Source organism: Marmota monax, unplaced genomic scaffold (genome assembly GCF_021218885.2).
Source record: "Marmota monax isolate L192 unplaced genomic scaffold, Marmota_monax_Labrador192_F-V1.1 WCK01_AAM20220418_F8-fsc00026, whole genome shotgun sequence".
NCBI lineage: Eukaryota > Metazoa > Chordata > Mammalia > Rodentia > Sciuridae > Marmota > Marmota monax.
The window spans coordinates 3,600,416-3,626,711 of NW_026693108.1; the positions used below are offsets into that span (position 1 = coordinate 3,600,416).

At 45.4% G+C, this 26,296-nt stretch overlaps 1 protein-coding gene across 2 annotated transcripts in view; it reads right to left on the bottom strand.

Moving 5' to 3' along the window:
* Myo16 (myosin XVI) overlaps positions 1–26,296 on the bottom strand; it is a 537,302-nt gene that overhangs the window by 177,042 nt on the left and 333,964 nt on the right. For both annotated transcript variants that reach the window (XM_046454924.2, XM_058582735.1), the window contains exons 17-20: positions 20,489–20,600; positions 17,332–17,449; positions 16,491–16,562; positions 15,621–15,768 (exon numbers count right to left, since the gene is read on the bottom strand). In XM_046454924.2, coding sequence (XP_046310880.1) covers positions 15,621–15,768; positions 16,491–16,562; positions 17,332–17,449; positions 20,489–20,600 — 450 coding nt within the window. The remainder of the gene's footprint in view (positions 1–15,620; positions 15,769–16,490; positions 16,563–17,331; positions 17,450–20,488; positions 20,601–26,296) is intronic.

The following is a 26,296-nucleotide window of genomic DNA, read 5'->3' on the forward strand; positions in this document are numbered from 1 at the left end:
AAACAGAAAGGAAACACTACAGTGGAAGTTCTAGAATGATCCAAGAGGCACTTAGTGTGGCTCAGGGTGGAGAAAACCGTTGGAAATCTCAACTGGAGACTCAACTCTGGAATTCAGAAGACAGAGAGCAAAATTGACAAAAAACAGAAGAAGGGATATAATCAAGCTGTAGAAATGAGAAAAACAAAATAACATAAACATGAAAAATGACAATAAAACAAAAAATTGACTTTTGAAATAATTTTTGTAGGTAAGTTTTGTGTTAGACTTCACAATGTTGGGAAAATGTTTAAATGATATCAAGAAAGCAGAAGTCATCAAACTACAATTATCATATCAACTGAAACAACATAAAACAAAGCTATGATCAAGATGATCAATAAGTTTAAAATCTCTGTGACTCAAGAAAAAAAGAATACAGTCTGATTAGCGTCAATGCCCTTTCCAACTCCTAGAATGTTCACCAGACATTAAAGAAATATATTCATTTAGTACAAATTATTTTAGAGGAAGAACAATAGAGAAAGTTATCCCATTTCCTCTTTAACATAAATTTGAAAGCAAGGGATCATATAAGAAGAAAAAAATAGACTCTCATCTCACTAATGAAAATAAATGCAAACTAGAACCTAGTGTATCATGACCAGATGGGGTCTTCACCACGAATGAAGAACGACGTCACATCACAACATACATCAATGTAATTCACCTACAAGCAAAGAAAAGGAGAGAATTGCTGTGATCATTTTAACAGGTACAGAAAAACACTAGAAGAAACTTAGCATCCATTTAAAAGAGAGTTTTGGCAAGGAAGGGAGCAGAAGGGGAATTATTTAGAAAGCAGGTTTGGTCTCAGTCACAAAATACCTTTGGAACTCTAAGAAGGTACATTGTTAATGACAAATCTTTCAAATCTTTAGAAGTATTGTCATTCACTTGGGAACAAGACTAGAAGACCTATGTATATCAAAGTGCGTAAATGCATTCTACTGTCATATAACTAATTAAAACAAATCAAAAATTTTAAAAAAAAGACCAGAAGATCTGTTGCCATCACAAATTTTCCACAATGAACTGGTGGTGCTAGCCAATGCAATAAAATAAGAAGAAACAAGATACACAAGAAAACAGCGAATAAAGATATCTGTGGACACATACAGTACAATTTAGTAAGATACACCACAGCAAAATTATTAGAACTAATAAGAAAAGTCAGCAGGATTTCTAGATACAAGATCAACAAAGGAAACTCAAGATTCATTATTCCAATAAACAAATTAAAATGTAATAGAAAAATGGCATTCATTGTAGCAATACATAGTAAAAAGTACCTAGAAAAAAAACTCAAATAAAGATGGGCAATAAACTGACAAAAAATAATTATGAACATTATTAAAAGAATAAGCAACATGAACAAAGGAAATACAGATCATATTTGTGGAAGAAAAGAATCAGCAGCCTAAAAGGGACAGTTTCCCCATATTAATAAATAAATGTATTTCTAGTCAATATCCCAAAAGAATTTTTCATAAGTAGACAAAGTGATTATAAAATTCAAATATAAAAATAAAGGCCCAGGGACAATCAAAACAAATAAGAAAAATAACAACTTAGTAAAAGAACTAAGTCATTAAAACAATACATCACTGATACAGTTTTAGATTAAAAATCAGGATGGGCCTGAACAAACATCGCCAATCATAAGGAGAGATCATTGACTACCTGAATAAAAATACAGGATCAAATGAATTCCTCACATGTGCCATTATGTTCTTCAAGGATGGAAAGTCTAAAGGCTTTGGGGGAATGTAAGATGACCCTAGAGTAGAAGAATGTCCACAATAAGGCCCTATGGTCGGACCACCGGGGAGACTAGAAAATGTGTCCACTGTGCCCACGTCACCATGGCGCAGGGTGCAGCTGCTCTCCTGAATGCATGCAACTTTCCTCCTGATCAGAGAATGCAGATTGATGCTCTCCCCGCAGGAACTGCTACTAAACATATGTCCTGGGGAAAATCCTCAGCGTTCACTTCTGAAGACATGTACAGGACGAGGACACTGGTGACCCGAGAGACAAGTGAAAGGAGACTCCATGTGCCTCAGCAGGGACAAGACCCTGGATTCCTGTCCTTGGGAATTCACGCAGCAAAGAAAAAGAAGGAACTAACTCTGGATGTAATAATAAGGTTAAACCTCAAAAACCGGGTGGGGTTGAACAAGAGAGCACAGACGACATCTTGTAGGCTAGCATTTCCATACTTATTTTAAATACATATATTATTTTAGTTGTAGATACTCACAGTGCATTATATTTGTTATGGAAAACCAATAGCTAGAGGAATTTAAAAAATCAAAATCTGGGAGATTTATAAAATGGATTATATTGTTGTCTCTGGGGAGGGGAGGCCAGGAAAGGGTCTACGCAGGAAGACAAAGGATCTCCACTTTCAGTTCCAATTCTCTGCTTTTTTCAGCTGTATAAAAATCCAAAGCCAAAGTTATGACGTATTAATGGTGTTAATTCTAGGTGGTAGGTAGACAGGTTCCTCCTATATTACTTTGTTCTCTTCTTGATTATAAAAACTTTTTCAAAAAGAATAAAATCTGATATATAAAAAAGATATTACGCATTAAATGGGAAAACTGGGTAAGTCTGTTTTCATTTCCTCACAAATGCACAGCAGGTGTTTTACTATTTTTATGAGGTATTTGAAAATTAATAATATAAACCCCTTTATTAAGAGTTAAGTACTTTCATTATAATTAACAAGGCAATAATCAAATTGTCTTTTTTTTTAAACCAACACTTAATTACTTATGAGCTGATTTCTGGATTCTTATCTTTCCTGCAGACATCTCTTTGATTTATAATTCCCACCAGAAAGTTGAAGTCTTTATAATCATTTCAATAAGTGCTGTATGGGAGGAGATTGACGCTGGTATGTAAATTAAAACATGGGTTTTAACCAGATGCCTTCGTACACAGCTGACCTTGGCAAGTTTCACTTTGTGTCTGTAAAATGAGGGTAGACGCTAGGTCCTGTCCTTTCCTGAACTTCTAAAAATCAGATCAAACAAGGGGGAGAGCGGGTGGGGGAAGCTATTTTATTTAGGATTCTCAAATGCTGTTAAATACATCATAGGGTCAGGTGTTTTCTTGGGCAAATCAACCTTCAATTTTGTTATCAAAATAGTAGTCAAAACCCATGCATTTGGGACATTTCCTTCTTCCTCTGCTTTTCAACCCCCTGGTCCACTTTGTGGGCTAAGTCTCTTGACTCTCTGCATTCTGGAAATCTGAAGGGCATCAAGGGCTCCCTTGTGGGATTCTGGGAGTACAACAGGAGCTTGTGTAAAATACGCAAGTTACTTTTAACATTGCTCCGCTCTGCAGTGGCCACAGAGTCCCAAGTCAGCACAGGTCAGTGAGGAGTGGCATGGCCACCGGCCCAGGAGCAGAAAACACTTAAATCTGGTGATGATTGTGCCAACTTCTTCCAGCAAGGAAAGGGGACGTATTCTGGAAAGCCCCAAGGCCCTTTTACTCTAATGTACTACCATCTGCCCCAGGATGCTCTGGCTCCAGCCTCCAGCCCCACACCCCCACCCCAACCACCACCAGGTGACTTAGACCTTGAGGTCTCAAAACAATCCTTGTCCTTAGAGCCCTAGGGATGGCAGTCTAATTCTGGGCTGTCTCAGTCTGTCCAATACCTTTGTAATTCGTTTCCTAAATTAAATTCCTTGCATTAAACGACCTGGTGTGGTCTCACTACCTGCCTAGACTTGAGGGCTACAATTTCAAAACTCTGCAGTTGTGTTGTTGTTCAATATGCTGGGGAAACAGATATTTGAAAAATTCAAATAGACCCTCAAACATGTAATGCCTGTGTGACATGCTATGAAGTTCAGGTACAGTGCAAACTGTGCTGATTCGCTCTAGAGTCTGGCTAACCCCATGAGGCTCACTCATCTGAAGGGTCGTCATGACCTGGGACTTGCTATCAATGAAAACTCAGATCCCACCCCCATGACTAGGATGCAGAAGCTGAGTTTTAGCAGGCTCCCCAGCCGAGGGAGTGAGCCCACCCTCAGCACCTACCTCCCATTTGATTACTGTGGCTCCGCCCTCCCAACTCTAGGGTACTGGGGTTGCAGGGGTCCTTGGCAGCCCTGAATCATACTTCCATCCTAAGGAGAGCCTGCAATGTGTGGTTCTTGATCCTGACTGAGCAAAAACTGCAGGCAGGTTCTGCAGCCACAGGAGTCAGAGACAGGAGATCAGGGTGATAGTTGGGATAATTCAGTTGGGAGGAACAGAAAATTGCTCCTCTGCTGGCTGTTTGGGCGCTCGAAGCCTGAGCTGTGGAGAGGCTCTGAGCCTGTCTGGGGAATGCACACGTAAAAGAAGCTGTCAGAGAGATGGAAATGTGCATGCCAAGCCAAGACAGGGCAAGTCTGACATGAGGGCTTTAGTGATGATCCCTTTAAACCTTCTTTAATTCCCCGCCCCCAGACCTAGCGCTGATTTTCAATGTGCTCTCCTTCCTCTGTGGCCCTCAACTAGATTCGAGGATGGAAGGAAATAGGACCTGGAAGCAACAGACCGTGTCAAGTCCCCTGGGAACGACAGGAAGTATGTTTTATCTTTGTTCCCCATCCTGCCACAGACCCCCTAAGACCCCCTGGGACTCCCTGAGTGGCAGGAATGTCTTCACAGTATCCCCAGTACTCGTCCCTCCCGAGGAATGAACGCTTGTGCTGGGGAGATTGCCCAGGTGCAGTGATGGTGGAGGACAGTGTCAGCAGCCCAGCGCTTGCAGTGGCTGCCGCCCTTGGAACATGTTCCTCTTCAAACTCTTTCACGTGTGGTGCAAGGATGGAACCTGCAGCTCACACCTGCCTGGACCCCCCACCCCCACTGAGCTACACCCAGCAAACTGTCCCACTTTTACCAAAAGAGTTACCTGCCCAAGATGAATTCAATTCCTTGTAAAAGATAAACCAGTTATACTCTGGTAGGAACAACTTATTATTTTCTGGTAAGAACAATTTGTCACATCCGTTATGGCTATATTCTAGTTCTTTTAAAAATCATACCTAGAATCTGACATTTCTAAAAAAAGAAACAAAACTTCTTGGTGAAATAATTTGAGAATAAAATAGAGACACCACACACACACACACACACACACACACACACACACACATTTGACCTGAATTTTATGCTTCTGCATCCTATAAAACAAGACGGTGAGCCCCCCTCAGTGTCAGTGCTCTCTGATCCCTAAGTCTCAGACCTACTGTGCCTTGCTGATCACTGATTGCACTTCAATAAAAAAAAAACAGTCGAGCACGGCCTAGAGCACACTGACACACCTCCACCTGCTACTGTGCTCAGCATAGCCAGGGTGGGCACTGACCTGGGAAGTTGGTGGCAGGAGTAACGGCGAAGGCCCCTGAAGAGAAAGCAAAATGCAACAAGACGAAAAGCCTCAAGATGAAACCTGAAGCTGTCACTGGATGCGTGGTGAAGCCACAGATGCCCTGCGCCAGCAGGGCAGACCCACACCTCAACCCTGGGACATGTAGGGTTCATTATCACCCCATCCTGAGGCCAGAGCAGTTTACAGACAAACTTTCTGGTTTTCTGTCTCCAATGGAAGAGAACTTGGACACTCATTATACTCCAAACACCCTATCTACTTTAAAAAAAAAAAAACTCTTATAAAATAGACTAACATACTTACCATCATGTCAGTATTTAAATAATAGTATTGACATATTTGGAGGTATTTTATGTATGATTTTAAAATAATAAATTTTACTTAAAATTTCAAAAGATAATTCCTTGATTTAAAAATAAAAAGTCAGCTAGAAAATCATTACAAAATTACTCACATTTAAAAATCCTCAAGAATATCAGGAAACTATCAGTAATACTGAGGGTATGAATTCAGGATGCATGAATTTATTTAATAAATTAAGAAATGATTACAGCCCACATATATGGATTTGGGGACAACTAATTCCCAGCACTGGTATGGAAAACCATGAACTTGTGTTTGTATGGATGTACACATGGGTGTTCATGCCACTCACTGGGTGGCCACCTTGAAGAAGTGGGGAAACCCTACACATTTCATAAGCACAGAGTGCTACCTGATTGATTCAACCCTAAACAAATGGAAGCCAGAGGAAATCTATCACTTAGTATGAAGAGCAGCAATACTCCCTTGACATAAAATCCTCAGGAACCAAACAGTGGTGAGCACACAGAACACCAAGTTGTCTAAACTAGTAGCGCAGGAACTGAGCCTTAGGAGAACAAAGGGAGTGCATGGAATTAGGAAGCAGAAACTTGAACCAGCTTCACCTAATCCTCTCTAATCCACCTTCCTTTCAGAGTTCAAGGTAAAGATCAGCCCTCAGCGTCCTGAGGCAGAGAGACAGTCTTCAGACCAAATGCTGATCTTCCAAAATGCTAATGGCCGCTTTGTAAAAACCAGTCTGCATGATTCTTCCAGGCTATAATGAATTCTCCTAAAATACTTGGCCCATCTAGTTAAGAAAGTCACCTTTGTGAAGAATGTTCAGTGGCTGCTCTACACTTTTTTTCTTTTCCCTGAAGTGCTGGGGATGGAACCCAGAGGTGCTCTACCACTGTGCACCCCCAGCCCTATTTATTTCTGGAGACACAGCCTCATTACATTGCTGAGGCTGGCCTGGGCCTTGGGATCCTCTGCCTTAGCCTCCCGAGTGGCGGGGTCACAGGCGGGTGTGCTGGCTGCTCTCTGGCTGGTGTAGATGGCCTACTTGCACCTGGACCCTTCTCTTAGGGCTGTGGATGCTGGGCCAGGGGCACCAGCCTACTATGCTGAGAGGACTTCAGTTTCCAGCCTTTGGGATGTATTCTTCTTGCTCATTCTGGAGGGTGAGTCATTAATTTTGAGACACTGCTTAAGTTGCCAACTTTCACGACTCCATCAATTGGACTGCTGGGGACACATGGGCCATTTGGGAAATGTGCTGATGGCATCCTGCTGGGCCTCTAGGGAATTCCACACTGACTGAAAATAGTTTCCCTTATATTCCTTCTCCTCTGTTTAGCACTTCCTTTTGCTACTTAAACCCATAGTCCAGATATTCAGCAAAGGGGATATTTAATAGAGAAATTTCAAAAGTGACATTTTTTGGTCAACGGCACAGTCAACCTTAAGATATGGAGGAGGAGACCAAACCTGGACTATCACAGGGATGGTGGCTCCAGGCCTCCCAGGGAAAGATCATCACCTTCATGTTGACACCTCAGACCCTCCGCCCTCTACCTCGCCGCCTGCCTGGCCCCTGTGCCCCGGCAGCATGGCTGTCTGCTCTTGAAGGCCTTCTATGTCAGGACACCAGGCCCCCAGTCCCTCCACTGCAAGGAGCACCCTGCCCTGTTATTTCCTTCCCTCCAGACACTTCTGTGGACAGGGAGACAGAAGTTTCTCACCCACGCGCACCTTCTCTTTGCAATAATCAAAGACCACAAACTCTCCTCTGGCCTTGAGTCAGGCGCTCTGCAAACACCTTACACCTGTGTAAGACAGAAAGCAAACTGTGGGAAGCTGTCCACGCAAATCCACGATCATGGCTCACCTCCAAGAAGCCACGTGAAGCCCCTTAAGGCCCCAGCAGTGTTAGGTGAATAGTGACATTTCTATTTCTAAAAACAAAACCATCTCCTCTACTTACTGCTTCTAAAACAATCCGATTACTGAGTGCAAAATCTGAAGGAAGAGACTGGACGGTACCTTGGGCTTCCCTCTGCGCCATCTATGTTTTTTAAAACCTTTCCTCCTTCATAAACAAAGAACATAACCAGGAAGTCCCCCTACCAGCCACGGCCACCACTGTCCGTACTGTGATAGCCATTTCATGTGCACAGTCTCTTTAACCTCCAAATAACCATGAGCAACACATGAGCTATCAGAGCTATCAGCCTGGTAAATGCCTGCTTCAAGCTCACGCAGTTAATAACAATGCTCTGAAGTGCTCATGTCAATGACATGGCAAGACGTAGTACAAGAAGCCTTCAGAAACTGAGAGCTAAACGGAAAGCAAAACCACATCTATGCATATGTTTAAAACTCAATTTACTTACTATACTGTATTGACAGGTCAAATGGTGCTGGCCAAAAATGTGGATTTCAGTCATGCAGACAAAACCGAATCGATGAAAGCAGTATCTCCAATACTCCTCTGCCATGTTGCTGAGTTGTATCTTCGAATTCACGTATTGCTAACTTCAATCTATTTATTCTTAAGGTGTTACTTATACTAAATGGGGGAATGCTCTGTAGGTTATATTTCTTAGATATGTATACTACAACCTTAGATGTGTATACTATGTACTTATTTATGGTAAATAATAAATATAATAAAATATAAGTATGAATATAGTATGGATATCCAAGAAATATATTGTAATGCATTAAGATTATTATATATAATTACATATGTGGATATATGTATATCTCTATTTTTTATTCATAACTTATGAAGCAAATGAATTGAAATCAATGCAGGTTTGGTGTCTGAAGAAATATAAAGAATTCTAAGTTTCTAATAATCCTATAGCTGCCCAATCTTCTGTTCTCTTGCAAAATTCTGTTGCAGGCTTCAAGTTAGAAAAAATAATTTTAAATTGAACATTGATTGCTGAATGTCCGTGGTTTAAGTGTTCATTATGAGATAGGTTCAATTTTAAGGATTGGAAAATATCACTTATCTCTTTAGAAAGATCTCCGTTATTATTGGTTACATCTGGGGGTCTCTAATCTCTGAAATGAGAATAGAATTTCAGAATTTCAGAATCACACAGGCGATATCCTGACGTGCTGGGAGCACGTCCTTTGTTTATTGATTATTGAAGGTGGGCACCTGGAAGGTCCACTGCTTCTCATGGCGCAATCTGGTTCCCAATCCCCTTTCCACCCTCAACCCAGAGAGTCCACTCTACTGGAGGCACTGCTGGGGAACTGCAGGACACAATCTATTGGTCATGTGAGCCCCAGTCCATTGGGCTGTGCTGAGGCAAGCCAGTAGTGGGAGTGACTGCCCAGGCAGGACAGCATTTCTTACCCAGGGAGGCTGGGGCAGAGAGGGGCAGAGTGACGGGAGGGAGGCAGGGCCAGCGAGGTCTACTCCTGCAGCGGGGAATCCTTAGTGCTTCGGTTAAGAAGCTCCTCCCCTCTGCCCCTGGTCCCCGTTTCTCCCAGAAGCAGCAGCACAGTGCAGGCTGGGGCACTGTAACTTGCGATCCTGAGGACAACCAGCACCATCCTTGGCTCTGGCCCTAGAAACCCCAGTACTGGGTACTTGGGAACTTAAAGAACTGGGATTGATTGACAAGTGAGCCAAAGACCAGCCGGAGCTCCTCCTCGGGGGCAGAAAGGTCTCACCCCCAATTACACTGCAAAGGGAGGGAGGCACAGGAAGGCGTCTTCTCACCACCAATCCTTCTTGTTCAAAGTCGCGGTACCAAAAGAAGCAGGAATGCAGCTGCAGTTCAGAGAGCCGTGCAGGACTCTATGCGCGGCCTTGGGACAGAAGCACCACAGCCTTGCGACCCCCACGCTGGTACCTACTGTGCTCTCTTCAGATCAAAGATGATCTTATTATGTCCACCCAGGTTTTCCCCAAATGACTGCAATTTTCTTAGTCAATGGAACAAAAAATACTGAAGGGTGAGCTTTGAATGACATTAGGAAGAGCCAAGCAGGATCACAGAAAGGAAAGATTTCCATGACAAGAAGGTAAACCCAGGAAGAGCGCAGAGCCCAGGAAGGGCCGCGGGACCCTCTTCTCTCACCAGGTTCCCTGCTCAGACGGTGGTGAGGCCCAGTGTGAACCCGGATGGAACCTGTGCAGACCCCGTGGAGTCAGGGCTGGCGACCCCGCTGCACGTGCTCTTGTCTCCACCCTGACACTGGCAAGACAGGAGGGACTGCTGCTCCCTGTCACACATGCAGACTCGGGAAGAAGAGGCCCTGGAAGCCCTCCCAGTGGCTCCCAGGAAGAGCTAGCACAGCAGGACTTCCCTGTGGCCCCAGGGAGGACGGTGGCTGCCTGGGGAGAAGGAAGTCTCCCTGGAAGACACAGCTCTGAGGAGAACCTTCCCAGGGAGAGAAGGAAGGGAAGACCCCATCTTCCACGCCCAGCCATGCTGGCTGGTCTCCTGTGTGTGAGATCCCAGGAAGCTGTACGTGGGCTCTCTGTGTGGCTCACGTAGGGCTTTGCTGATCTTGTGGTGGGCACTGTGAGTCGGCTGGCGATTCACAGAGGTGTGCAGTCCAAGGATACACAAGAAGTCAGATCCAGCTTTTCTCTTTAGTCACTCGTTAGAATTTACCTAACATCATTTAAAATCTTATTTAGTCATGAAACGTTATCAGTTCAGTGTGAATTGATGGCAAGAGGTGAACAAAGTACAGGGGTCTTGCGTTTATCTAGTGGCAGCCAGGTTCAGCTCTCTGCTTCCACAAACACTAGAAACAGAGACCAAGCTCTCCCAACCAGAATCTCAAAACCCAGCCTCCAGCTGCGGACCTAGGGCCTGAGCCTCAGGCACAGGGGCTCACCCAGAGCCCTCAATTCCCTTCTGCACAGAGGACGCTCCGTTACCACACACTCTCAGCCTCCCCAACACTGAGGGTCTCCACTGGGGTTTGGAAGCAGACTTGGACAGGAAAGCCCGGGACTGTCTCCTCCTGGGCTCCCAGAGAGTGAGTGACAGCCTCTGCTCTTGATGTAGGACCACGTGGCACTGTCCATCTCAGGGTCAGGGGACCTGGTAAGCGAGTCAACCTAACTGGGGCTGTGGCCGGAAGCGGCTTGTTCATAGTCCCAGCTGTTACCTCCACATGGAGTTGCTATTACCTCGTCTGCCTTAGTTCATGAAGTTATCTGTCAGCTAAGATGCAGGGTGAAAATGTCTCTCACATACACCAGGAGCAAGCCAGTGAACTCCAGGAATCTGCCAGGGAGGGACAGGCCAGGGCCTTGGGAGGGGACCCAGAGAGCACCGCCATGGGGCCATGTGTGGGTGCTGGGGAGCAGACATGGGGCCCTGTGTGCATCACCCTGGGTTGCAATAGCGAGTTTTATAGCGATGACATTCTCATGAAAAGTTAAATGATACATGATCTCCTCTGTCTCAGAGTGTTACAGTGTGGGAGATGGCCAGCACACTGCTGCCCTGGTTCTAAAGTGGGCTTCTCAGAGGCAGAGCACTGGGAGGAGGGCAGGAGGCGGGCAGTGGCTCCCCCCACAATTTCCCCGCATTGTGGCTTCCTCAACAGTAAGAGGTCATGTTTGGCTGTTTAACAGGAAACCTCCTGAAGGTAATTTATATTTGTCAACAATAAAGTGTTAAAGAAATAAAATACATTGTCTGTCTGTTGCTGTTCTTATTGCTATTATTATGATGTCTTTCTGCCTTCTTGAGCTAAATCATTTTGAATTAGACCTAGTGAATGTCCGTGTGTTTCGATTCTTGAATCACCGAGACCACTAAACATGGCCCTTGAACAGTGGCTGCTGGCCAGGTGGCCCTGTGTGCAGAGTCCAGGACAGGCAGCTGCCCAGACGCCAAGGCCTGGCCACAACAGTGGAGCCACTCCCTCCTCTTCATCAACTGCTCATCAAACTTCACCTGGGCCACCCCCCAGGGTTTTCACTTAGAAAGAAACCTACTAGGAATTGAGGAGGAGAAGGACAACTGTTTGAAATGTAACGTGTTATTCACCTTGAACCTGTTTTGCTGTGACCCAGGAAATGGGTTACCCTCCAAGAGAAGACAGCTGATTCCACTTGTTTTCCCTTTGTTACTTATTAGAATAGATCCTCTTTATGTTGATTCTCTCTTGAAAATTTGCCAATAGATGCCTGTGCCATCGATTCCAACATGCCTGCCAACTTCAGCCATGGGGGTTAACATTTTTAAATTGATCATCTTTTCTGACATGATTACAAAATTTCAAGGGATTGATAAACAATAAAAGTCTAAAGTTATCCAAATTTTTGAGACTTTCTGTGACTTAAAAGTGGATCTGTACACTTGCAAAACCTTAAGCTTCCCCTGAATCTCTGTGAGTTAGGAATACTGCAAATACATGCTGAGAGCCATAGCCAAGTAGGAATGACGCATGGTATTTTGGGTTGAAAGGTGACCCTGCTCAGGGATTAGGGTGGCTCCAGGTTTAGGGTGGATCCTGCTGGGAATAGGGCGTATCCTGCTGCCTCAGGTGCCCTCTCCTTGAGTTCCTTTGAGTTCTTGCAGGGTTCTGAGAGTATTGTTATGCAGAGCCCAGTGGAAGGAGTGTATTTTTCCCAGAACGTGCGTGTAGAGTCGGTGCGAGTTCGGGAATAAAGAGTTGCTGTTTGAATCTACAAGGCTTTGTGGTGGCTCGGTTATTTTGTGGTGGCCCTTACGGGAAACAACCCGCGACCTTGGAGTTATCAGCACCAAGCTCTAACCAACTGAGCTATCAATCTGTCAATCCTGTCCGTGTCCGGGCCAGGTGAGGTTTCCCGTGTTGCGACAGTGATTAATCAGGATGCTTTTTTCAATATCTATTTTATTATTGCCTTTTCCCACATCATAAAGTTCTATTTTATTTTTTGAGCTCATACAGACCTAGGTTAATGTTTTTCTGATCAGTTTTATTTTTTGACTGTGGAGTTTTTAAACATTGCAATGGAGATTTCACCTGTGTAAAGCTACAAGGCCTTTACTATTGTCTTATGTGTGGTATGTTATGTGTGCACACTTCTGTTTTGTGTTGTATGTCTGTATGTGCGTATGTCCATAGATCATATATGAGGAACGCTCATGTATAAATGGATCCGAATTTTTTTTTATTCACGTGATTTTAATGGTTTAATTTAGATTGGGTAAACAGCTGTTGAAAATTGTTTTAATATGTGTACAAATAAGGAGGTTAACAGATCTGTTTGTTTACTTTCATCTTTCATTTTCATTATACTTAATAATTCTGTTCAGGATAATGTAAATTGTTCAGAAAATTGTTTTCTTAGTACCTGTTGGAATGTTACATAATTTATTTTTAGCCATCATTGCCAGAATTCCTATCTTCATCCCAGTGCCAGTGAAGACAAAGATAAAACCAAACTACAGCTTCTATGATAGCTATCACAGTAAACTGTATAAACTGATGCATCAATGAATAATAACTCAACAAGTAATGCTCAATCAAGGAGTTGATTTACTTTGGGAGGAAATGGACATATTGATAGATTCCTCCACTTTGAACTGCTTGCAGAACTTGCCTGGACTATGTATCACTTGTATGCATTGTGAACTATCTGTTGGTGCAGCAAATTGTGGTAGTACTGGCGTATCTTTGCTGATGGTGTCACCGGTGGTACAATTTTTCAAAGGAGCCGTCAATTGGCTTGGTGTTGTGGCATTTCTGTATCCTCCTCCCTTCTACTAGTGATGGTCTAAAATTTGGGGGCCAACAGAGGTGAGGCAAAGAACCTCACCCCCCCACTGGCACCAAGGCCAAATTTGGGGGCCAACAGAGGTGAGACAAAGAACCTCACCCCCCCCCCACTGGTGCACAGGCCTATCCACAAGTATGGCTGTATGCTGGACCGGTAGTCAGTGACGGGTATGATCCAATTGCAGTGGTACCAACCTAAGACAGGAGGCTGATGCCTAGAGGTCAGATCATCCGATGACTGGTAAGGACCATATGTTGAATTGGACAACCTAACAGGCACAGTCCCTAAGCCACATTGCTTGTTGTTTAATTAAACAGAAGGGGGGAGATGCTGAGAGCCATAGCCAAGTAGGAATGACGCATGGCATTTTTGGTTGAAAGGTGACCCTGCTCAGGGATTAGGGTGGCTCCAGGTTTAGGGTGGATCCTGCTGGGAATAGGGCATATCCTGCTGCCTCAGGTGCCCACTCCTTGAGTTCCTGTTGAGTTCTCCTGGGGTTCTGAGAGTATTGTTATGCAGAGCCCGGTGGAGGGAGTGTATTTTTCCCAGAACATGCTTGTAGAGTCGGTGCGAGTTCGGGAATAAAGAGTTGCTGTTTGAATCTACAAGGCTTTGTGGTGGCTCCGTTATTTTGTGCCCAGCCAGACTGCAGCAAATACAACCTTTCCTTGCATTATTTGTGGATACAGATCCAAGTTTGGGAGACCCACAGAAGAGGGAGAATGGGGAAAATAGGAGTCATGACTCCAACTAGGATTCCCTCTAAGAAGTTACACACAGCAGATGTTAATTTACTTATATTTCCCCATTAATTCCTGCACTCATTCCTTTTGGTTTAGCAAATTTCCCACTGAAGGGAAATCATGTTTTTCTTCATTTATGTTTACATTTCGGAGGGTTTGCATGCATGCACGTACTTCTTCAAATGTCTAGACCATGTATAAATATTTCTAATTACATAAATACAAGGCTCTGTAAAATTTAAATGTCAAATGGAAATTTTATGAAAGTTTCTATGTACAGCTGCATTTATATAATAATTTCATATTAATTTCCCAATGACAACTTCAGCAAGGCTGCTAATAATTTTATGCAAGTTTCATTTGGCAAATTTAGCACACAAGTAACATTCTATGAATAATCATCATAAAGGAAAATCACAAATAACTGAAATAACAGCAAACTTTGGAGTCCTCATCACACAGAACACTAGGGTATTTCTGCTGAAATATAGATTATTCCACAGCTACCCTAAACCACAGGCCATGTATTGAATACACTGATCAATGTGCAGTGGGATTTTAAATGTGCACATTTTAATAAGAATGTAGTATCCCCTTGAACTTGAAACCTTTTTGGAGATATCCACATTTACTTGAGAACTTTCCCATTAATATGTTGTTGTTTTAATGTTTTCCAATAAACTTGTGAAGCCAGCAGTTGTCAGGAATTTGGTAAAGAAGCCTAGTGGACAAAAAGAAAATTCTCAGAGGGTTTCATTCAAAGACAAGCACACTGTGAAGACTGCTTGATGTAATTCTCCTTTTAATTGTTTGTTCAAGGTCATTATCAGTGGCAAGAACAGTAACAAAGTTTTCTATTGACAAGATGCCATGGAAATCTATAATTTTTTAGATGATCAAATGGCCTTGAAAAGCCTCTGCTTAAAGATGATTAGGGGCATGAGCCAAGATGGTTACCTCAGAGACCCTTGTCAAATAATCCAAGTAGAGAAAGAAGAGGAGGAATTACGCACACCACTGAATAGTTCTGAGAGAGATCTGGACTACTCACACACCAGAGCTGCAGGTGCCCTGAGACGGTCTCCTAGGTTCATAGAACCTTGACATTTCTTGGAGCGAAAGGCCTGTGTACCTTCACTCCAGAGAGTGCGTGGGCACATCTGTGCCTACCAGGTGACTCAGCCCTTCAACAGGTGTGTGGGTGGGAAGGGGGGGTCCGCACCTCTAAAGAACAATCCCTAAGACCTTCAAGTAAAGGGACTTGTTAGAAGGAACTGGCACACTGTACCAGGGAGCATCTGTCACAGCAGAGCCTGGCAGTCTCCTGCAGCAGGAGCAGAGCGGGTGGCCGCCTGGTACCTACCTTCTGTGCTCCTGCTCCTCGGGACTGTGCAGGCAACAGTTCACGGTGTTCACCAGGAAGCCAAACAGGCGGCTGTACAGGGACTTGGCCAGGAGGTCACGGTAAAATTCAGCAATCTGTATAGTGTGTCGTCGTATTATCAAGTCTCCTAAAACACAGAGAATAGGAGGTGTGACGGCAGGGCTCCGCTGGGCCAGGATCCTTGGCCTCAGAGGCTTCTGTTTCATGGGAAACCAAGAAATGGCCAGGAAAGCAGGCCTTGACTGAGGCCTAGACTAACCAGCTCCCAGGCAGGAGGGTAGGCTCCTGGCCTATGAGTGGGGGCCCAGGCAGCAGAGAGCACTCAACAGCTATCTGGGAGCCAAGGAGGCTGAGGTCCTCACCCCAGCTTTTATTCACTAGCCATTTGGTATTCAAAGCTATTTAACTTCTTTGAATCTTATTCCCATCATCTGTAGTTAAAATGGAAACAGTTATGCCCATCTGTGATGATCTCGGAGGAGCACTTGGCACCATGCTATGGCCATCAATGCCCAGTAAGGGGCAGCTATGTCTGGCCCAGGAGGAAAAGGAAAGGTAGCCGCCCCCACTTAGGAGGGCAGTGTGACCTCACACATGCAGGGGTCCACATTTGATGGGGATCAATCCTTTTGGGTTGACAGCATTGTCTTTCTAAGCTGATGGATTGACCAGAAGGGGTGACCCTGTGCGCTCTCCCGGGAGCACAGGGTTTACAATGCAGTCACATCCAGAGGCCAAACAGGCACTCAATCCTGGGATCAGCTTCACCCAGGGGGCACAGGCCAAGCTGTATTTGGGCTCTATGTTTGAGTTGCACCAGGATGAAAGTCCAAGTACAGAAAACTTTACCTTTAAGATACTGGATGTCCGTGGTCAAGGCAGAGGCCAACTCGTCTGTGGACACTTGTAACATTCCAGCCACTGAAATTGAAGCCGTATTATAAAACTCAAGTTAGTGTATGTTTGATACTCAGAACATTTATATGTAGAGAACATCTTTACATAGACACATGAGAACACATGTATTAAAGAAAAGTAACTACTACTGTAATTGCCAAATTCAACCAGAGAAACATCTTAAAGAAATCAACTCGTCTCTAAGTTCTTGTGGCTCTGCGCATGAAATCATAACAGGTCTGGTGGCATTGCTGTTCTCACAGATAGTGATGAATTGTTTTCTCCATATTCTTCACTAGATCACTTTGATATAGTGAAGATAGGCTCCTTTAGTTTTATGGTAATTTTTTTTTAAGTGGGGGTGACTAGAAAGGTCATTTCAAAGATGAGAGAAATTTTTGGCAAGGTCTCATACTAAGACAAAGTTGCCAAAAACATATATTGTAGAAAAGATAGCATTTGAAGGGAAGCCGTTACATCTTGTTTAAAATGTTTAGCTACCAACATCTCCCCCATATAAGCTGGGTGCCATGGCTAGAGGCAGAGAACACTTATGAACAATAAAAAGTAAACTCAAGTAAGTGCGGAAGAAGCAGAGCTGCTGGAAGAGAGCCCTGTAGCACACACTGGCCATCAGAGCCAGGCTACTCATAAAGCAAAGTAGATGCTCCCCACATTGAGCCCTACTCCTGAGAAGGGCCTGTGCCACGGGCTTTTCTGTACTGTGTCTCCATCTACTGGCAGCTTGGCAAAACTGCACAGCAGTGAGGTTCCTGCCCACCACTCCACTGACCTTGTTCTAGAAGCTGGAGGTCAGAAACAAAGGCAGAGTGAGCGTCCGTCAGCGCGGTGAACTGGATGTCTCCAAGGTGCAATATTGCTGCTAGAATAGCAAATAGGTTCTCCACCTCCTGCACAGTTTACAAATAGAGAGCACCAACAGTCTTGCTTAGAGGAAAGACTGAAACACAGATCCTTTAAAAGTCTCAGAGGGTACAAAAGGGGTGTGGCCTCTGTTCATGGGATTGTAGCATCAGATTCTAAATGTTTGGTGGAAGAACCACCAATGTCTGCCTCAAAATCACAATCTCATGGCTCAATGCACATTTCCTCTAAATCAATGTTTCTGTTCTGGAGACATAAGACAGTGAGAAAGTGCTATTCTGATATAAATCGAGGGGTTCTGATAACTGTCACACCCAAACATGAATGTTCTGTGCTGAGGTCTCACTGGCTGGGCGTCACTTGTGAGGTCAGACTTCACTAGGGTCCTCTAAGGCAGACTCCGGCCTGCCAAGGCCAGCAGCCTGCCAAGGCCAGTGGGCCCAGCTGGGCGGCACTGTGGCTGCCCTCCTCAGGAGCCCACTCTGTGGCAGCCGTTCCTCCTTACCTCCCCGTGACACAAACTGAGGTGGTGGTTACAGAGCTAGAGAAATAAGTAGCTGGTTGTGTTTCAAGGCATCTTAAGAAAACCAGGGAACAGACAGACGTGGGCCCCAACTGCCTGAGCAGGAGGCTCAGGAAGAAAGAGTGTGCTGAGGGGAGCTCGGAGAACCCCCCTCTGCAGAAGGAAGACGGACACCTGGGGTTTGAGTGAGGAAAGGCGTTTTGTGGCAAGAATGGAAAATCAAGAAAGAGCTGCAGTAAGGGATGCTTCCCTAGAGCACCCAGTCTTTACCACGATGCTGTCCACAGTGGAAGAGGCTGAGCCCCAGGGCAGAGGCCAGGGCCCCTTAGTTCTCAGTTTCCTAATTCAGAAGTAAGCTCCTGTCATGCCCACATGGAAGGCGTCCTACCAACAATCTCTTTGACCTACAAACACAGATCAAAGCATCAGCATCCCTGGGGTTCCGTGATTTTCTTCCAAAACGCTCAGTTTTCACGGAAAGCCATGATTTCAGATCATCTGGAGCACGAGAGCATGGGGTGACCTTGATACTCTCCAGGCTCACCACTCTGTGATCATGGTCGTCACCCAAAAACATGTTTACTGACCCTAAACCCCAACTCAGGGCTTCCGATTTAATTCATCTTGCTTCCTGGAATAGCATTTCCCAGCCTATGAAACTCTCCTACAGCGGTTTCCCTTTTCATTATTTCTGATGACTCTTCATTAGTGTCCTGGAGCCTGCAGAGTGGACGCCTCTGGATCGACAGACAAGAAGAATGTGCACTGTCCTCAAGGGTCTTTCCCTTCAGGGTGGAGACAGAGCTGTGGGTGCCACCTGTGGTGCCCACTGTGAGGTGGTGAGTTCCGAGACAGAGGGAGAAATCAGGCCCTCTGGGGGAGGGAGGCTGCTAGGCTGTGTCTGTGTTCAGTAATGGTCCCCTGCTGCCCTGCGGCCACTGGGGACACAGGGCGGAGGTGGAGGCACCTCTATGCACAAAACTCTGGGGACCATGGTGCCTGACACATTTTGACCCCAGGTGCTCAGCCCAGAAACACTGTCCTTTGACTGGTAAGGGAAATTATATATCCCTCCTAAGTGAAATAACTGTCCCCATTCAAGTCACTTTAAAGGATCACGACGAAGAGGTGCATTTCATGTCTTTTGTTAAAATATACATGTCTTTTACCAAAAAGGCTGCCCGATTCTCTGTTAGCTACCTGGGCCAGCGGGTATATTTTGCCTGCCCTGCCTTTGAGGCTCAATCACGGATTTTCAAAGTCCTGTTTCCAAGCAACTGGTCTTTAGGCAGAACGGCTCCCTGCCCCTGTCTGTGCCCCCTTTTCCTATAGGGGAGGTGGGCATCTCAGGCATGAAGGGAGGGAAACAAAACAGCAGCAGCAGCCAGAGGACAGGACCGTGTGAGCAGCTGGAGCCAGGGAAGGCAGAGGAGACTGCAGAGGACGGCAGAGGGCCCGCGCGGCCTGAATGTGGTGCTGCCGGCCAGCTCTACCCAGACAGAGGCTCAGCTCAGCCCGTCTCTGTGGTGAGCAGGTGGGGCCGGGCCAGGAGCCCGCAAGGATTCCACAGTCCATTCCTGGCCCTTCCCGGGTGCTCTCCCACCCCCTCCCACACCACCGATCAGCCACACCTGTGGTCAGGGGAAAGACAGGCCCGCATGAGTCCACACACTGGCTTCAGACAGACAGATGGCATTTACGTGGGTGACGAAATCGGGGGACTCCGGGCATACCCCAGCAACCTCACACTCCTCGTTTCTGAGGACTTGGCCAAAGTCCAAAACATAAGGGCATGCAGAAAACACACCCGGGAACCAGAGGTCGGGGCCTCTGAGGGTGTCCCCCAAGGCTCAGCTCACGTCACGTCTCTGACTCCCTAGACCAGGGCCGCTTGGTTCAGGGACCACTAACTACATACGGTTCTTTCACTTAAATTAATTAAAAGAAGGAATCACTTAAAGTCCTTTCTTCACCTCCTTGACCTCACTTCAAGCACCCCACAGCCACACAGGCTCCCAGCCACCACACTGTGCCCACCAACCAATGGGGACACCAGCACTGATGTGGGACACGTGTGTCGCAGCGGCAGGCTGTGGCTTTTCCGTGAAAATGGGCAGCTCTTCGACTTGGTATTTAAGAATAAAGTTTTCTGTTGTCTGAGGAGACATTTATTTTAAAGTGCCCACATTGTTCCTCAGTGATTCTGAGCGGTGGGCAGCTGCTCAATCCACAGTTCTTGGGTAGGTTGGCAGGCAGGGATGCTGGATCTGTTCTGGACATGGACAGGGCTCCTTGGCCACCATCTTGACAGTGTGCCCTCTCCTGTCCCACTCTGTCCACGGTTCCTAGTGCCTGCCACCATCCACGTCTCCTTTGTCTCCTGACCCTCTAGTGAGCGCTGGGGGCAAGAGAATCTGCGCTCTGCTAGGCCACTGGTGTCTATAGCAATATCTGGAACCTAATGGGGTCGAGAAATGCCTCTGAGTGGACACCTGGGCTGGTGGAGGGAGTTTCACTCCATGAAACACACAGTAGCACTCACCACAGCGCTGAAGCCAACAACATTCAGAGCTTGTTTCAAAACCGCGAACTTCTCCCTGTTCAGAGAGCGCTCTGCTGTGGACACATCTTCCCGTGTGGTGTGGTTCAAGTACCTGTTGGGACAAAGACACGGCATTAGGGCTTGGCCTGGAGTGAAACTCGAGTGGTTGGAAGACACTTCAGCCATATTTGGTCTCCATAATAATGGAAATCGCCTGGACATTGTGTACCGGCGTGTTTACAAAGCTTTCAGTACGTAACAGCACATGCTGTTTCAGGAAAGGAAGAAACCCGGTTCTGGCTGTACCAGAACATAACTGAACTGCGTGACGTGACTCTCACCTTAGCTGCACCCTGCCTTGTGAAAGGAGAAAGTTCCAAGTACTCAGTGCTCTTCATACAGAATCCAGCAGGCACTATCATATGCATTGTAATTAATATGTGCATTAAAGAGACTTAACTTACTCTCACGTTTCTTCTTGTCGGTACCTTTTAATTATAAGGTATTGATTAATTCATTAATTTATTCCTTTCATTCAACAAACATATATGAATCACCTACCAAATATAGGAAACAGCAGGCAGCTGAGGACTACGTGAAGGTGAAGGAATCCTTCCTGGGACCTCAACTGTGAAACACAACATACCCAGGGGCAGCAAAGATGGCAGTGGGCAGGTGGGGAAAAGGAGGACGGCACAGTGCCTGAGCGTAGGGAGGCAGCAGGACCCAGATGTGGACAATGAGGAAACGCTTGGGAGGGGTGGGCTCCGGTTCCAAAGAGCAGCACATGAGCAAGACTGGCCAAGCACAGAGGCCGTAAGGCTGACCAGGGATACAACAGTATGAAGACACACAGCGTTGTGGGCGTGGTGCATGGGGAGCACAGAGTCTGCACTTGCACTCTAACGTGTGACGGCCAGGGGCTGCTAGGTTGGAGAAGCGCCAGAGCTCTGTACACCCTGCACAAGAGTCTCAGGCAGGTTCCGGAGGGATGGGAGCTCTGAAGCCTGGGGACAGAAAAGAGGCACAACCAGCTTGGAGTGTCAGGAGCGTTCTTGCACACTGGTGGGAGGTCACCTGGAAAGAGATGAGACAACTAAGGGTAGCAGGTGATCCAGGTGTGACCGACCCTGGTGAGCAGAGAGCAGGGAGCCAGGCAGGAACAGTCAGGAGGAGCTGTGGTCTGCGGACAGGGCCGCAGAACAGGAACAAATGGTGCATTCATACACACACTCCCATTCAAATTATCACACACAAATACACTCATACACATATCCCAGTGCATGCACATATTCATTCACAAATACTGATTCCTACTCACATGCTCAAACACATTCCTATACACTCATATACTATCACACATACAGACATGTGCACACTCACAAAACCCACAAACACACTAACACACTCATAGTCATGCACACAAAGTCACACATTCTAATACACTCACACATACTCACATACTCTGACACACTCATGGATACAAAACACAAACATTTTCACACATGCACACACATACACACATACTCACACACACATATTTGCATTTACATGCACATTGATGTGTAAGCACATGCTTACACCCAAACTCACTCTCAAACACTGATGCACACATACTCATGTACACACTAACATACAAACACATTCAATTCACACTCATATACTCTCAGACACTGACACAAACATGCACTCACAGGCACACTCACACTTATGTACCTATGCACACTTATACATTTATCCACTAACACTCATGTACACACACAATCATGCACACACCAAACACTCTCTCTCATACGCATTCACTCACACACATTCACCCTAACATGCTCTCCTGTTGCTCAAACACTAAAACACACTTGTGCACATATCACACTTTCACTCATACTCCTACTTGCACTCACACACACACATTCATGCATACTCATACTCACACACACACACACACACACACACAATGGTGATACCTCTGATGGGGATAAAGCACTCCATCTGCTCCCTACAGCTACCCACATTCAGATCTGGCAGTTTCTGAGCCAAACACCATGTTTCCATAATGCCACCTCAGACACAACGCGCGTCAAAGGGAGGCTTCTTCCATGCCTCTGTCGGATGCCACCCTTGATCACTGTGAGGTTAACATCATATTGGGGGTGATCACAGAGCAACTGGCTCCTCTAACTGTGGAGTTAAAAGTTCAACGGCCACCGTTTCTCTGAAATTCCCTAAGAAATAACCCAGCATGCTCCTCCTGGGCTCCCTGCAGTGTGGTACAGGAGGAGCAGCGGCTGTGCCCTGTCCCATGTGGGGCGCGAGTACCGCAGCAGACGTGTTCCTGGTTCTGGGAGAAGCAGCCACGCGAAGTCCATGCTGTAGTTACAGGCAGGCTCTAGGCATGAAGTGGACCAGAAGGAGAACAGGCAAAGAGGGTTTGCCTCATGGAAGGAAGGATGTTTTCATATGGGGTGAAGCACCTTCCTCTGCAGGCATAATGATGATAAAAAGAAAAAGAAAAAAAGTCTTTTTAGGCAACGTGTTGCACACCTATAGTCCCAGTGGCTCAGGAGGCTGAGGCAGGAAGATCACAAGTTCAAAGCCAGCGTCAGCAACTTAGCAAGGCCTTAAACACCTTAGAGAGACCCTGTCTCAAAATTTAAAAAAATAAATAAAAAATAAAAAGGGCTAGGGATGTGGCTCAGTGGTATAGTGCCCCTGGATTTAGTTCCTGGTACAAAAGAAAAAAATATTAAAAAATGAAATTTTTTTCTGCTGCTCATAGCATTTGAGACGATTTCAACTGAAATACATGTCTTAATTATCAGCATAAAATTATATTTTAAAATGTGAATGTCATGAAAAAAATTATACACTTATATTTTGGAGATTAAAGGCACTATTGTCCCCCTTTAAAATTATTCACCATGGAACTTTGCATAAGGGCAAAAATATTGGGAAAATATTCATGGAAAAATAATGAAACTGAGAATCAAAAGAGTTGATTCTTTCTAGAAACATTTAAACCTTTATTTTAATATCTGAAAGATGAAGTAAACATGGATTAAAAGAAATAGAGTAATAACATTCTTCACTTGTGCGTCATGATGATTCTGTGGGTACCTTGTTAAGAGGCCGACACTCTCTGCATTCAGAATTCCAAACACACACACGGCACAGGACGGCTCCCTGGACAGACTACTGTCCACAACAGGGACTTTTAGTCCATGTGCCCGGACGTCAATGAAGCTCTTTGTCAAATAACCAAGCCAAGTGAAATGAAGGAGCATTCTGAGAAACAAATGCTACTAGCAATGGAGAACATCTTATTCCAAAGAACTCACTTTTAGCTTATTCTCAGATAAACTAATAAATAGATAAAAGACCGTAGCTCTCACTTGACGGCTTTGCCCCAGGAAGCGCCTGAAAGCTGATTCACGTGTGCAGTGTTATAGTGGCCTCTGCAGACGTCTGTCACTCCAGATAGGCAGGATGGTGTGGACTACGGCCAGAGGCTTCCGGATTCCAGCTGTGACTATACCAACTTCATGTTGCAAACCATCATAGCACAGTGGTATCAAGCCACCCTCCATCATCTGACCAGGGTTTTCTGTTTTGCTGACCTGTGGTCTCAAGATGTATCCAAACCCTAAGACTCAACGTTCCATGTCTTCTTTGTTATTTGAGAATCAAAGTCTCACACCTGCAGCATCAACCATCTGCATTTTAATCATCTCCTTTTAATTCATAGTGACAAGAAACACTACTATTTGGCAACAGAAGTATCTCAGTGTCCAGAGTCAGAAATACCAGAACTGGTCACCTTAAGGGCATCTGTTGCTTTCTTTTGATAACATTGGCTAGCTGGGGGGAGGCTCTAGGTGTTTCTGCCAAGGGGTGAAGGATTAGCACAGGGCGTATATGGAGAAAAACTGAGGCTCGGTTCACACAGCTTGACTAATTATACTCTGAAAGAACTGCGGCAGGAACTAATATCCCTTGAAGTTCCAAGTCCTCCTCTGCGAGACTGTGGCACTTTCCCAGGCATCACAGTGACTTGCAAAACAGTGATCATTTCACCATGTGACCTGCCAGGGAATGGGAGCTCCTCAAGGTCGCACAGCTCATGATCAACCAGCACACGCCCTTCCTGACCCGGAGGCTCAGTCACAAGGTTCCTGTGGGGACAGGGCTGGGGAGGGGGATGTGGCAAGAGCCTGTGGCTGCTCCCCGCCGAGGGTCAGCACCGGGGTCGCAGAAAGAGCATGGAAAGTACTGGGGGGGGTGTCCGGAGGGCAATTCTATACACATTCAGAGTCACTGCTAAGAAGCACACAGCCACTTCTTTTAATAAGTGAAAAGAAGTTCCTGACCTTAAATGTCCAGTTCATTTGGTGACTGAAAGGAGACTTCTGAGGTCATCTCAGCAAAAACCTGCCCACCCAACTGTGATCCCCTACTCATTTATTTATTTTTGTTCATTCTTTCTCTCCAAACGTCAATTAACTATTTAGGGACAGTCATTAATTCTTGAGGCATATTCTAGAGGAAAAAAAAATGTCTGTGTTCTTAAAGCCATAGATGACAGGAAATTCCTAATTGATATAAAAAGTATCACCTGACAATGTGTGTATTCAGCAGGTGTTTAATACGTAGGGAGCAGTGGGAAAACAAAAGAGGAAGGAAAGGAAGGAAGGAGAGGGAGAGAGGAAGGGAGGAAGCTGGCCCTGTGGAGGGAGCTCATCCAACCCCGTTGGCTTTCCCTCATGGTGATGGTCACACAGGCCCCAGCACCACCCAGGTCTCTGCTACCTCTGTGACTGTGCACAGTTGTACTGTCCCTGAGTCCACCCTACATCATGGAGCTCTGGTGTTTGTGTCTCTCCATGAACTAGTAAATGAGTCCCAAGAAAACCAACAAAGTGCACATGAGCCTTTTAAAAAATTTTTGGTCTTATCCACATTAATAAATTCTTCTAAAAACCAATGGATATCACATAGAAAAAGAAATAAAAAGACTTATAAAAGTATGAATTTCACAAAAATGGGAACACAGTCCCTTGGAGACTTGCCCAGGTGGTTTTGTGAACCAGGTGCTTCCCTGGGCAGCCTGCTGCAGACTGGACGTTTTAGTGTAACTATTTGGCATCTGGGGACATCAAGCTTCTCTCTAGTTTGAGACTGTTATAAATAAAGCCACAATGGACATGCATGCACAGGTGTTTGTGCAAACACAACGTTATTCCTCTGGGACAAATGCTGGGGGTGGCGGGGCAGGGTGAGAGCTGGCTCATGTGGTAGCTGCACAGTTTTATGAGGAATCCAAACTCCTGTCCAGCGTGGCTGCGCTCCCCTGCGTCCACCAGCAATGCAGAGGGCTGCAATTTCCCCACAGTCTCGCCAGGAACCGCGGCTGTACCAGTCACATCAGCCATGTCACTGGCTTAGCATGCCCTTCTCTTATGTGCGTGAGGCCTCTGAGTCCCCTCTCGTGTGAGTGTGTAACCTCTGCATCCCCTCTTTTGTGAGATACCTCTTCTTGTCTTCAGGTCATTTGCTCATGGTTTTAAAATGATGTTTTTCCTGCTGTTGATTTTGGAGACTTCTTTTTCCATATTAAACCTCTGTCCTTTGTTAAATATGTGGTTTGCAATATTTTCTCCCAGGATACAGCTTGCCTTTTAATCCTCTTAATGGAGTTTTCTAAAGAATAAAAGCTTTATATTATGTAATACAATGTATCCATTTTTTTCTGGTAGGGTTCTTGTGTTTGGTGTCAACTTCTTGCCTTGTCCTAGATCCCAAAGATTCCCTTCT